The 12,150-nt window shown below is 43.1% G+C and overlaps 2 protein-coding genes and 1 long non-coding RNA gene across 3 annotated transcripts in view; 1 reads left to right on the forward strand and 2 right to left on the reverse strand.

The window, feature by feature from the left end:
* Window positions 1-4,327, reverse strand: part of LOC111069240 (protein decapentaplegic) — a 36,537-nt gene extending 32,210 nt beyond the window's left edge. The window contains exon 1 of the mRNA XM_022359213.2: window positions 3,519-4,327. The gene's annotated coding sequence lies outside the window, so the exon portion shown is untranslated. The remainder of the gene's footprint in view (window positions 1-3,518) is intronic.
* Window positions 4,328-4,671: 344 nt separating this feature from the next.
* Window positions 4,672-7,158, forward strand: LOC111069242. Its single transcript, XR_002607269.2, has 4 exons — window positions 4,672-5,058; window positions 5,426-5,649; window positions 5,878-6,097; window positions 6,208-7,158. It is a non-coding gene; the product is annotated as an uncharacterized LOC111069242 (long non-coding RNA).
* A 2,786-nt stretch (window positions 7,159-9,944) lies between these two features.
* Window positions 9,945-12,089, reverse strand: LOC111069263 (glycerate kinase). The gene is made up of 2 exons (XM_022359242.2): window positions 10,730-12,089; window positions 9,945-10,667 (listed from the first exon to the last, which is right to left on the reverse strand). Exons 1-2 carry the CDS (start codon window positions 11,864-11,866, stop codon window positions 10,338-10,340), a joined length of 1,467 nt encoding a protein of 488 aa, XP_022214934.2. The 5' UTR covers window positions 11,867-12,089; the 3' UTR covers window positions 9,945-10,337.
* Between the last annotated feature and the right edge of the window lie 61 nt (window positions 12,090-12,150).

A 12,150-nucleotide genomic window follows, 5' to 3' on the forward strand; every position in this document is an offset into this window, starting at 1 on the left:
TGGAGCTAAGAGTATTTTGACAATCCAACGCTCTGAACACGCTTACAGAACCATTGAATTTTTGAGTATCTCAACTTGTATCACTACCACTAATTTAGGGGATAACCAACATCCGAATATTCTTAATTAGCAAGTTCTTAGGAAATAAAACTGATACTATGGTTTTCTTGAGGAAGAAGTACTTCCCACTTCGTGTTACATTACAATTATAATACCCTTTACTAAGGTATAACAACAACAACAGTTAAAACCCAACCCGATTCGGCATCAGCATCGGAATCGACGGCATTCGGCTTTAGCTCGTCGCATACGCGATATACGAGTATGTAACTGTAAATGTAAATTGTGTCTTTCCATTTGAAGCTTATCGAAATGAACGCGCGCAAAAATAACGCATAAATAAATAATTAAAAATGAAATACAAATGCAAACACCAACGATCATGCATTGTTGTGAATGTGTGTGTGTGTTTAAGAGTCTGAGTTGTGTGTGAGCGAGTGCCAAGTGATTTGAACTTTGAAGGCAAGACAAGTTGAGTTTGAGTTATGAATTTATCTAAAATCACAGCATGCTGTCGATGTCGCTGTTACTTGGGTGTTGTTCTTGTTACTGCTGTTGTTTCCCATTTGACAAGTGGTTTGGCCCAAGTGTCAGACATGATAAATCATATGCAATAAATATATCTTCGAAATTGATATGATGCTTAAAAATACTTATTAAGAATGATGGCCGTCGAGGAGAAAGGCCCAGAGCAAAAGTGAATTGCAAAACTGACTCTAGCTTACATTCTCGTATTAGGTATACGCCGTGTGGTCTACAGAGGAAGCCCAAGACAAACCAAGCCAGAGAGCGTGGTTCCGTTCCAAATACTACGTATGGTCGTGTAGAAGTGGAGAACTACAAATTTTAGCATCTTCTGGGCAAACCTGTATGACAAGGTTCTGAAGAAGATGACCTTATACAATATTTTTGAGAGAAGTACTAAAATAAACAGCAAAATTGATGAGTTTTCGATTTGACAGACAGAAAAGTTGCCAAAACGTTTTGTGGGACCACCTTGAATTTGAGTTCATTCATCTTGGCTTAGATAAAAGTTAAGCAGGTGACTCTGCGAGCCGTCTCTGCGAGAGTTAACAAACCTGCATCACAGACCTAGTAGTGGACCTGCAACACACCATTATCGAACATTCAGAATTTGTTGAATGATTTTGTTGAATTTGATAAGCGTGAAAACCCAGAAAATATTTGAGATTTGCCTCAGCACATTTTTAAAGAATATATATATTTTAGAAGAGGTTTATATTTACATTCAGATTAAAATAAAAGAAGTACATACATATGCATGTATGTAGAGAGATCTATGTATACTACTATTAATCGCCAGCATCTTATGCAATATGAATGATTTGATGCTGTGCATATGCCCCATCGAACGGCAGGCAGGCAGGCAGCCTGCAGTATCGGATATCATTCTCAATTGCCTTGGGGCGCCACATCAGGCGGAAATATTCCGACTGAGAATTGCCCAAACGGCATACAGATCGGTGCAAAGTCCAACAGCAGCAGCAACCAAGCACCTGAGTAGAGCTGGCATTAGTTGCAGTTGCCACCTGTCTCCTCTGGTGCATGCCCCTGCCAGTGCCAGAGCTAGAGCCACCAGCCACCAACCACCAGCCTCCAGTCTCCACCCCCGTACTCCTCTGTTTTGCTCTCCGTTCTCCATGGAGCAATTCAAGTACAAGCGAACACCAATGAAAATATTTTTGTTGCTGGGTTGTTTGCATGGAAACGTGATAGCAAAAGTTGTTGCTGACCGGGCCAGGCTCTGGTTGTTGCTGGTCGCATCTGCTTGTGGAATTTATTTATCGTTAAGAAATGCGTGTAAAATAAGTGAAACTATTGGGAGTCTCGTCTCTCTCGCTCCGCTTCATCCTTTCCCCACCGACTCCCATGTCCAGTGTGACCAGTTTCGTTTGCATGTAAGCCTTGCCAGGTTCGGGTCTGGGAGGTGGTGGCGGAGCCCAACTAATGCCACCACTTTTGATAAAAATGTTGGCCTAAGCCAGTTACTGGTTGCCTCCGCCTCGGATGCTGATGACCAGTAGCCACTTTGCCCACAGATGAAGGTGCAAGGGGATGGCAGGTGTGCTGCTGGGCAGCAAATTATTGCCGCATTGTTTAGTTGTTGTTATCAGCAACGTGATTTGCCAGGCCGGTCCAAGAGGAGATGGAGATGGAGATGGCTATAGAGATGCCTATGGAGATGGAGATGGAAGCCAGATTCAACTTTGCTGCTTCATTGCGTGCTCACGATTTTTATTTCGCTTTTTTGTCGAATTTCCGAAAGTGGTAGACCTTCATGGTCTCTTCGTCAGCTGTTGCTGCTGCTATTTAGTTTTGTTATCGGGTTTTATTTTCAGTGCCTTCAGTGCCCACCTTTCACACCTAGCCAACGTGTTTTCAGTGAGATATGTATACAAGTATTACTCTTTTTGCGTTTCACGAATGCACAGCTCAGCACAACCCAACGCAATTAATAATCTAATTGAGCATTGTGTAGTCAGACTTGAACTCTGTTTTGGTGGCCTGCTCTGGCAAGCTCCCTCTGGATTCCAATAAAACGTCAATTGATTAGCAAAGCAAATCAGCTGACGGCATTACTACGATAGTCGTAGATACAGAAAAGCCGATACAGAAACAGAAACAGATACAGATTGCGATTTAGAGTCAGATTTCGATTCAGTTACAAATGTGGACCATGACTTGTGTGGGATCGCGTCTCTCGCTCTCGCTATAGGGCTTATGCAATCGTGATCGATGTCGAATCCATAACAAAGTAGGGTGTAACCACGCCCAGCCAGCCCAGTCACATTTAATTATTCAATTAACCAAATGGCGTCATAAATTAGCGACTATGAGGCATGGTCAAAGGGTTCCTGCCATGGCCAATGTCAGTGTCAGCCGCTAATTGTGATTTGTGTGGAATGCCGTTGATTTAGTCCATCATTTGCTGCGATGAATATTCAATTGACACTCGATATGCATTCGAAACTCACTCGCTTGGGTCACCCAAGATAAGGGCGCATAATGATGGAATTTCACTCTTAGCGCGACACAAAGAGAAGTAGTATACAATTCTTGGAACATTTTGCTATTCGCGTAGTTGCTTAACATTTGAGGCGTTAATCGATCTGGGATTTGTTTCAGTATTAAAAGTCGTATCCTTGAATTTTGCACAAAATATGTAGTACCTCTGTCTTGGTGTCTCATTCCCTTCCCGTTTACAACCGTTTGCGTAATACCCCTCCGTCAAATCCGAATAGATATAGTATTCCCATGTAGGCATAAATATGTATGTGTATAGTAATTTCTTAGTATCATGTTCTCCAATAATATTATACTCGTAGTATACCAATGGCAGTTTCTAGAGCTCTCTCCATAAAATGGATTAGTTTCTCGCATTGGACATGCATCCACCATGGCGTATGCGCGCTATCCAGCTGAGGCCTGTCACTTACCTGGTGCACCTGCTGCAGTTACGCTCAGTTACGCTCCAAAATCCACAAATCCTTTGGCTGCAACTGCAACAACAACCAATTCTGGCAGTTCACGAACGTTGCATACATTATATTCGTACGGGTGCGCGCAGAGGGGGCAGCATGGGATGGATATACACAAGATACTTTTCGATTTCTTTGCGCTCTTTTGGGTATGGAAATCACTGGCACTTCACATGGCTCAGGCAAAGCTCAGACTTTGGCTATTAGCTTTTGGCTTTTACACACCATCACACACACAAACACATGAATACAAACTCAAATTGTATTCCATACAAATCAAAATCGACGACGACGAACAATCGCGGAACCCAACTTGAGGCGAGCTCTGTGGCGCAGAGGAGAGGAGCGCCGCACGACGGATCGTATCGGATTGGATCGGAGAGAACTTTAAGAGCTGTTTACTGTTCTTAGGGCACCAGCTGCTATCTGTGACACTTGTTGCTGTCGTTGTCGTTTTTTTGTTGTTGTTGTTGTTGTCGTTGTCGTTGAGACCTGCTGCAGCCTTAACTCTTATTTTCCGCGACTTTGTTCCGTTGTGGATATCCAGCGGTAGAAACCGCAAGAAAACAAAAAATTATTAGAATATTCGAATGAGGCCTGGGCCTGGGCCTGTAGTAAACAAATTTTGATTTGGCGACAAGTCCAAATCGGAGGCGACGAACGTTTTTTCGGTTCCGTACAACGAGCGTTGAGCGCAAAAAACTGAATGAGCGGCCTCAGCGGCCGAGGCAAGGCGAACAGGCAGCGCGAGCCGGAGCCGAGCCGAGCAGCAACACCAGCCCCGGCCCCAGTCCCAGTGCCAGCAACCGTGGCGAGCTAGTTAGTTAGTTTCGAGCTCGTAGTAGTGAGAGTCGATCGGCAGACACACACACTCTCTTGAATATATATTAGCCCTACGCACACCATTACAAAATCACACAGTATCAAGTTGCTTAGGTCGCTCAAAGCGCCATTTAAGTTGAGTAATTAAAACAAGCGGCACATTTGCATGTGTCTGTATATGCTCACCACACTGATATGTGTGTATGTGTGTGTGTGTGTGTGTGTGTGTGTGTGTGTGTGTCTATGTATGTGTATGCGATTAATTATTAATCAAGCCAAACAAAAAAAATAAAAACAACACCAGCTCAAGAAACAATAACAAACAAGTCAGAGTCAGTCGGACAGCTGAAGACAATTACAATATTTCAACTCTCTCAGTCTCAGTCTCGGTCTCCGTCTCAGTCGCAGTCCCAGTCGCAGTCTCCATCTCAGTCACAGATCTCGGCTCGACTTTCTTTGGTCTCTCTGGCAGAGTTGTTACATATTTAACTTTTCGGCTGCCGTCTCAACTGTTTCGGTTTATTTTTGTCTATGGACGGGCTCTTCAGGAGTGCAGCGTTGCTAATGCAAATCTAAGTTGATTTCAAAATGCTGAGAGACGGAGTTGAGTAGATCGGTTTTTGAGCCGATCGACGTTGGCGCTGCCAGACTGTTTTTGGAGTGATGGATACCTGAGGTGTACTGTTGGTGGATGGGCGCTATTTTGTCTCATAATACCATTGTATTTGGAAAATTATTTATTAAAGATAAATAATTTAAGAAGTGTTACCATTTTAATTAGAACTAATAATGGTTGATGAAATTGGTAAATTGGTGGCAGTATTGGGGAAGTGTAGACAATTCAAGAGCAAAGGTACATAGGTACAATAGGTACATTTATCCACATTAACCATGCGCAACGTTGGCCAAGCACACATTTGCACCTGTCTGGCAGCGCTGGCTAGCCAAATCAATGCAACATTCTGCAACTTGCTGATCTTGTGGCCGTTTGTCCTGTTGTTGTTGCAACGTAATTAAAATATTGCACTTGTTACTTTTCCCAGTTGCTGCCACTCGTGCCCCTTCTCTGGATGCCTCTTTCAGCCTCCCTCTCTCGCTCTTACATTGTTTTTGCTGCTGCAACAACAGAAAAAATAGCAACAACCACAGCAAGGAGAAAAAGCACAACAAGCATGCTGACAACATCGACTCCATCGGTCGCTGTGTCGTGTATTAAAACTTGTTCATTGGAATTTTCTAATAAATCAATAAACGCAGACAACACATGGTAAGTGAAGGGGCCAGGGAGATAGAGGAGAGGCTGCTGCGTTGTCTTGGCACACAGCTGGCGGCATCAGCAGACGGACGGAAAGCCGGGCAGACGGACAGCCGGACGGACATGGGCACGCATCTCGCAGATTGCGCATTTTAAAAATAGCCGACGCATTTTTTTGAGGTTATGGAAAATTTTTGTTGTTACGAGTATTGCTTTTTTTTCCTTTCCAACTCAATCTAGATTGGAGGCTATGCCAGGCGCAGCAGTAACAGCAGCACTGACACTTTCACACAATTGTAATGCTGGGAAATTGTAGTTTGGCGACTAGCAGTTCCGTAAATAAAGCGCATGGGAAGTGATAATTTAACTTTGGCTGGACACAGCAATTAGCTAAATGCTATTAAAGTACTCAAAAATCGATGGGTATTTTACTAGGGTATTTTACTACCTTTGCATTAAGGTAACAATATTGTTATAGTATTCTGCATTGTTCCCAAGGAGCACCTTATTTATCAAAGCTTACTATTACTCTTTACTTTAAAGGTGTATTTTCTAAATCTCCCCATATAGGTCCTTTATATTACACAACTTTGATGCGGTAATAAACGAAATAGAAGAGAAATTGCTCTGGCCGATTTTCTACGATTGTTGGTACGATTGTTACCTTACCAGCAACATTGTTGCCACTAAATTTTCCATGTTCCAGCTTGATATGCAAATAAGTTCTAATAGCTTTCGATTTGGCCCGCTTTACATGCGACGAGTCCGTTCGGCACATTCTAAATGTAAATAAAATGGAAATTCCTTTGAGTGGCACCAACTCCACTGATGCTGGAGTAGCAGAAAAAAAGAGAAAAAACTTGTAGAACAGGAGGAGGAACTTGTTGAGAACTTGGCTGCCTTGTTAAACGAGCCTGCAACACCCAGCAGCAGCAGCAGCAGCAGCAACAGCAACAGCAACAATAAACAATGTTGCAATGCTTAATTATTTCAGCGGCAAGGAATTCCTCGGCGCAAACTTGAACTGCTTCTGGATTGTGGATGCTGCCTTCGTTACAGCTCTAGCCTGTTGCTACCAGCAGCCTCGCTTATTGTGGCCAAGCGTTGAGGCAGAGGCAGCAACTCGATTGCGATGCCAGCCACTTGAGGTCGTCTGCTGGGCTGCAGTCACGTTGGTCAACGGCACCGCAGCGTCTGTGGCCAAGACCCTTCTTGCTGTTGTTTTTATTGCTGCTTCTCTTGCTGCCGTAGTCTGCCGCACCTATTTTTAATGCACTAATGCACTGGTCTCGAGCCAGGAGGCAGCCAACTTAGTGCTCAGAGCCGGGCGAAGAGCAGATTGACATTAAGCTGAGCACTCGGCATATGAACAGATCATTACCCATGAAAAATGGCAAGTGGGAGGGTGAACTTATTATTTCCATCCCCATTCCCGGCCATGCCTAATTGTTTTAATGAACATAAATATGTTTATGGTTCACTGCTGCAAGATCATTATTATAACTCCGTAGTTTATACACCTGTGGAGTTTAAAAAATCAAAAATATATACCTATAGCTCTTAATGAAACCAAAAGAAGAAGATAGTCATTTGTTTATAATTTATTGCGTATGCAAGCTATGGGGAACAGTGTTTGATTCGGCGGATAGCTTGTTTTAATCTGTCCATAGGAAATAATACGAACCAGTATCGATTCCTATCAATTTTATCAATTGATTCATTCCGCATGTGCTACCAACGTCTAACTAATATTGGAGAAGCCTTTTTAACTATAGAGTACTATGTTGCTAGTTCGTTTTCCTTCTGTTTCGTTTTGGGATAACTTTGGATAATTCAGTTACGAAAAACATACGAGTACAAGCTAAAACATTGCTCTCAAATACCAATGTTTTCTTTAATGTTTTTCCCTGCATCTTGATCCCATTGTGAGTTTCATTGTCGGATAGAGTTCGTGGTACTGCAACTCTCAAATTTTTGAACAATCTTATTCCAGCATGTGCTTCAAATTAAGAGATTCCATCTGAAGATCTCTGCTGGATGATTCATGCGTTAGTCAATATGCAAATTGCGATCTTTCTTCTCATTCAGTTTTCTGTATCTTTTGTGCCCCCAGCCTCAACTAAGGCATGCCACAAAGCGCTAATTGAACTTTGCCCAAATTATACTTGCTCGCAGTGAACTTTGCCATTGTCTAGACAAATTAAGAACAGAAGAACGGAATTTATGGATGTCGCTACAGAGTGCGAACATTGTTTAATTGCTCGCTTTGGGGCCACGTGGCGTATGCGCAATGTTCAATGTGATGTATGTATGCTATGCTCTCCGTGTGTGTCTGTGATAAGCGTCGTCAGTTTGTCTGGCAATGATCGGAGGGAGGCAGATGCTGCGGCGGCTGGGGCTTTGGTGTGATGTCATAAGTCAACACTTCTATGGAAGAGTCTATGCTGGGCAACGCGATCGCGATGGCGATCGAATCGGGGATCGTTAATTAAAATTTCCAGCGAGTACTTCATTAGCATCATCGCCAGCATTGGCTCGGTTGCCACGCGTTGCTGGGTATCTCAGCTGCCGCCTTGCCGCGCTCCAATGCTTAATTAATAAATCAACGCGTCACTTGCACTCCATGGCCGTATCTGTTGCTGTCGCAGCCTTAGCCTGCTGCTGCTGCTACTCGATGGGAAGATGGGTACCACACGATACTCTACACTGAGATTAATGCCATGCCATATGCACAACCAGACAAATTGACGCGACATTCCACAGCTGCGACTGCTGCTGCTCCAGCCATGTGGGAGGATGAAGCGGAGTTGATGCTGGTCACTGGCTAATAATAATGTTAAATATAGCAGCTGGTGATGATGATGATGATGATGGCAAGTATGTAAGTGTACTGTAAGTTTCAGAAAACGGAAGCGGAAGTGTTTCTAATCGGCATATGTAGATCTGAGAGTGGGCGGAGCTGCCCGACAAGTAGGCAGCGCTTAATTAATGTTCTCGTAATGTGCAAGTCAAATCGGAGCACAGATGAGGTTGATTGTAGGAGGGTATCAAATATTTACGAAGGAAGTTACGATAATCAATTTTAAAATGTTCTGAGGGGAATTTACCTTAATTAACGATCATAAATAGCTACATCTTTTACGAAATCTATGAAACTATTAAGGCTGGCTGCTATGAAGCTACATACATATATATGTATATGGTGTCTTGTCTGCCATGAGCTACAAGCTATGAATCTTTTAAAGGTGGTTAATATAAAAAAAAAACTAGCTGGTGGTGCTGTAAATAGGAACATTTATATGAGGCAGCTACATTTACACTTAGTAGAATATGTTTACCACCAATGTTCCCACCTGGTACTAAAATGATAATAAGAAAGAGGGAGAGGACGCGGCACAATCCACTAGGGGATAGAAAAAGCTGCGGAAGCCAAGTCCGATCATAAAGGGGTAAAGAAAAACCAAACTATCAAAAAGTCCAACTGATTTTCAAACCCCACATAGGAAGATTGCGAATAAATAATGAATTTCTTACAAATCTAATAACTTTTCCACAAACTTTCAAATCGATGGACCTGTCTTGTACTGTAATTATTGAGTATAAATAAATACAAGTCTTACTGTCTCTGTGCAAAAAGAGCTTTATATATGGGATTATATATTAACGAAGATCTTCTGATATCATCTGACATTCTTTAATGGGTTTATACTTCACAGATCATCTCCGCAATTGACAATAATATCTTGTTTTGCATTCATCATCACAATGAATAATATAGTTTTAAAGGAATCAGAACTTAGTCATCTCCGCTGGCGGTTAATGTCTGTCCAAGCGAGTGCGGTTAATAACAAGCCTAATCGAGAAAAAAATGGAACAAGAGGGACAGGCGAATGTGATTATTTAATAATGGTGGCAAACGCGCGGAAAAATAATAATACTATAGACAGCAGAGCTCCCAGTAAACAATGAAATGCGCTGAAAGATAGAGGGAAACAGTAACAGAAACGAAGCAGAAATAGAAACAAGAAATAAATGCAATTGTAAAAATATGCATTCAAAGTGTTAGTTAGTAAAAATTTCTATATTGCAACTGGGCGCGCGTCGCGTTTTAGTTTTCTAGATGCTAAAAATAAAATAAAGACGAATAAATTAAAATTTTTAATTGCAATTATCGCTGGCTATTGTTGTAGTTGCTGCTGGAGCTGCTGCGACTGTTGCTACTGTTTGCCTTTGGCGTTTCGAACAATTAAGATGATTTATTAGCAGCGCATTTTTATGAGACGCAGTACAAAGGAGAGGAATGGAGCCCGGGTATTACACAAATATATTTATGCTTTATAATAATCATACATACAAATTGATTTATCACATCTGCCTATAGCGGATAATTATAATCAAGACAATTTATGCCGAAAATGTCTAAATGCCTTGCTGATTTCGTAACAAATAACAAAGGAATGACTAAGTGGAAAGCTAATTGCCATTTATGCTGTCACTCCGGAGGGTCTCGTCTCGCAGCATAAATATCTCGAAACTATTTAAATTTGAGTGAATATTAAAAATGTTAATGAAAAAAGTCGTAAAATTTGATAGAAAAAAATTAAAGACGAAAATCGTAAAAACAAATTTAAACGATTATTGCCCGTCTGCAGTTCAAGAGCAGCTCTATTAACGAATTGCCCCACATACATCCCATTCCACTATGGAACGACGAGCAAGTGTAGATCCATTACATTGGTTCCTGTGTGGCCAGTGTGTACGTGGTAGCTGCCATCCGAGAGATTCCTATAGAAGTTGTAGCTGTCGCAGTTGCGCAGGATCTCCGCAAGTTCATCCAGAGTGTGATTGGCCAGAAATGACACAATGACGCTGCTGTCTCCAAAGGCGCCAGCCGCATCTGTGGGTCCGTCAATGCCATCTGTTCCGGCACTTAGGAAGGTGCAATCATGCAGAGTTTCATCGCGATGTAGAGTCTGTGACATCAGCAAGGCCAAGTGCTGACTGCGTCCTCCCACACCTTGACCTGTGACCTAAAACTCATACATAAAATTAATATGAATTCAAATTGGATTTTACAAATCTTTCTACAAACCTTGATAACAGGCTCGCCACCACAAATGAGAAACAACGGCATCTTACTGCTCAAGTGCTGTTCTAACGCCGCCTTGAATCCCTGGAAGCTATCTTCTCCGAAAGCGTAGTTCTCCTTCAGTTTGTCCTCACAGATGCCATGCTGCTTTGCCTCCTGTATGCTCTGCAGCAGACGCTGATAGTCGGCTGCCACTTGGTCCACCTCACCCTGCACAGAACAGCTTAGGACGCAGGGAATGTAGCCAAATTTTGCAGCCTGTTGGGCTGCCGTTGAGGTAGCTATGACATTGCTACCCACTACATAGACTTTGTGGTTGGGCAGCAAAGGGTTATCTCGCTTGTCCGACACCTCAAAGACATTTTGAACTTCCGCAGAGAGCTCTTCCCACACCAGGTGCCTCTTCAGAACCGCAACAGCGGATTCTCCGCTGACTGGTTGAATGGTGGGCCCACAGGCGATCAGCTCCAGGGGATCTCCTATGATATCGCTCAAGACAAAAGTAACCAGCAGTCCCGCATTGCCAGCAAATCCTGCCAAACGGCCTCCCTTGATGTCGGAGCAAGCAATGCGCACCGTGTTGAGCTCCTGGATGCTGGCTCCACGCCTCATCAGCTTGTCTGCTATATTTCGCTTGTCAGCGAGGTTAAGGGGAGCTCTAGGCAACGGCAGCAACGCAGATCCGCCTCCTGACACGAACACAAAGAGCACATCTTGGGGAGTCATCTTCTGGGCCAACTTCTTGATAGCTTCGGCTGCACTCAAGGCCGTTGCATCTGGCAAATTGTTGGGTGCTCCCTCGTAGACGGCTAAACCCTTGCTGATGGGTTGGAAGGTCTCACCAAACAGCTTCAGCGTATTCACAGGCACACTAAGAACGCCGCCGGCAGAGTACTGGCCCAGGTCCATATGAACCTTGCTGGCCATGCCCAGCACGGCCTTGCCGAATCCCACTATGTGACATTTTTTCCCACTAATATCGTGATGTTCACCGTTCAGTTTGATGCAGATTCCGTTCTCAATCCGCTGCGGCCGCAAGTCGAAACTGTGGAAGTCGGCGAATATTTTCTCCGGGTGTACAGCATTCACCGCCTGGGCAAAGACCTGTCGCATGTGCTCCCATGTTTGGCGTTTGGCCATTATGTAAGATGTTATTGTCAGCACTGATTATTATCAGCGATGAATCTAGTTTTACTTATCATTTTTGCAAACAGTTGTTGGGTCGTGGTGCCGGGTGGAATGCACCCCTGCTCGAAGTGTCCCATGTTTGTCGCTTCCCGTTTCTTTGGTTTTTGTATGTTTTTACGTTCCAAACGCTGTTCAAAACACAGGTTTTATTTAATTAAATTAAATTTCTAGTCATTATAAAATATACCGAAATATACACCGTCAATATCAAAATATACCGTAAATATACTGACGGA

This window comes from Drosophila obscura, unplaced genomic scaffold (assembly GCF_018151105.1).
Source record: "Drosophila obscura isolate BZ-5 IFL unplaced genomic scaffold, ASM1815110v1 contig_9, whole genome shotgun sequence".
Classification (NCBI taxonomy): domain Eukaryota; kingdom Metazoa; phylum Arthropoda; class Insecta; order Diptera; family Drosophilidae; genus Drosophila; species Drosophila obscura.

Coding starts and splice junctions, on each gene's coding strand:
- LOC111069263 (XM_022359242.2), bottom strand. CDS start 11,866: ATGGCCAAACGCCAAACATGGGAGCACATGCGACAGGTCTTTGCCCAG. Junction 10,668..10,729: donor GTGGCGAGCCTGTTATCAAG/GTTTGTAGAAAG, acceptor TATGAGTTTTAG/GTCACAGGTCAAGGTGTGGG.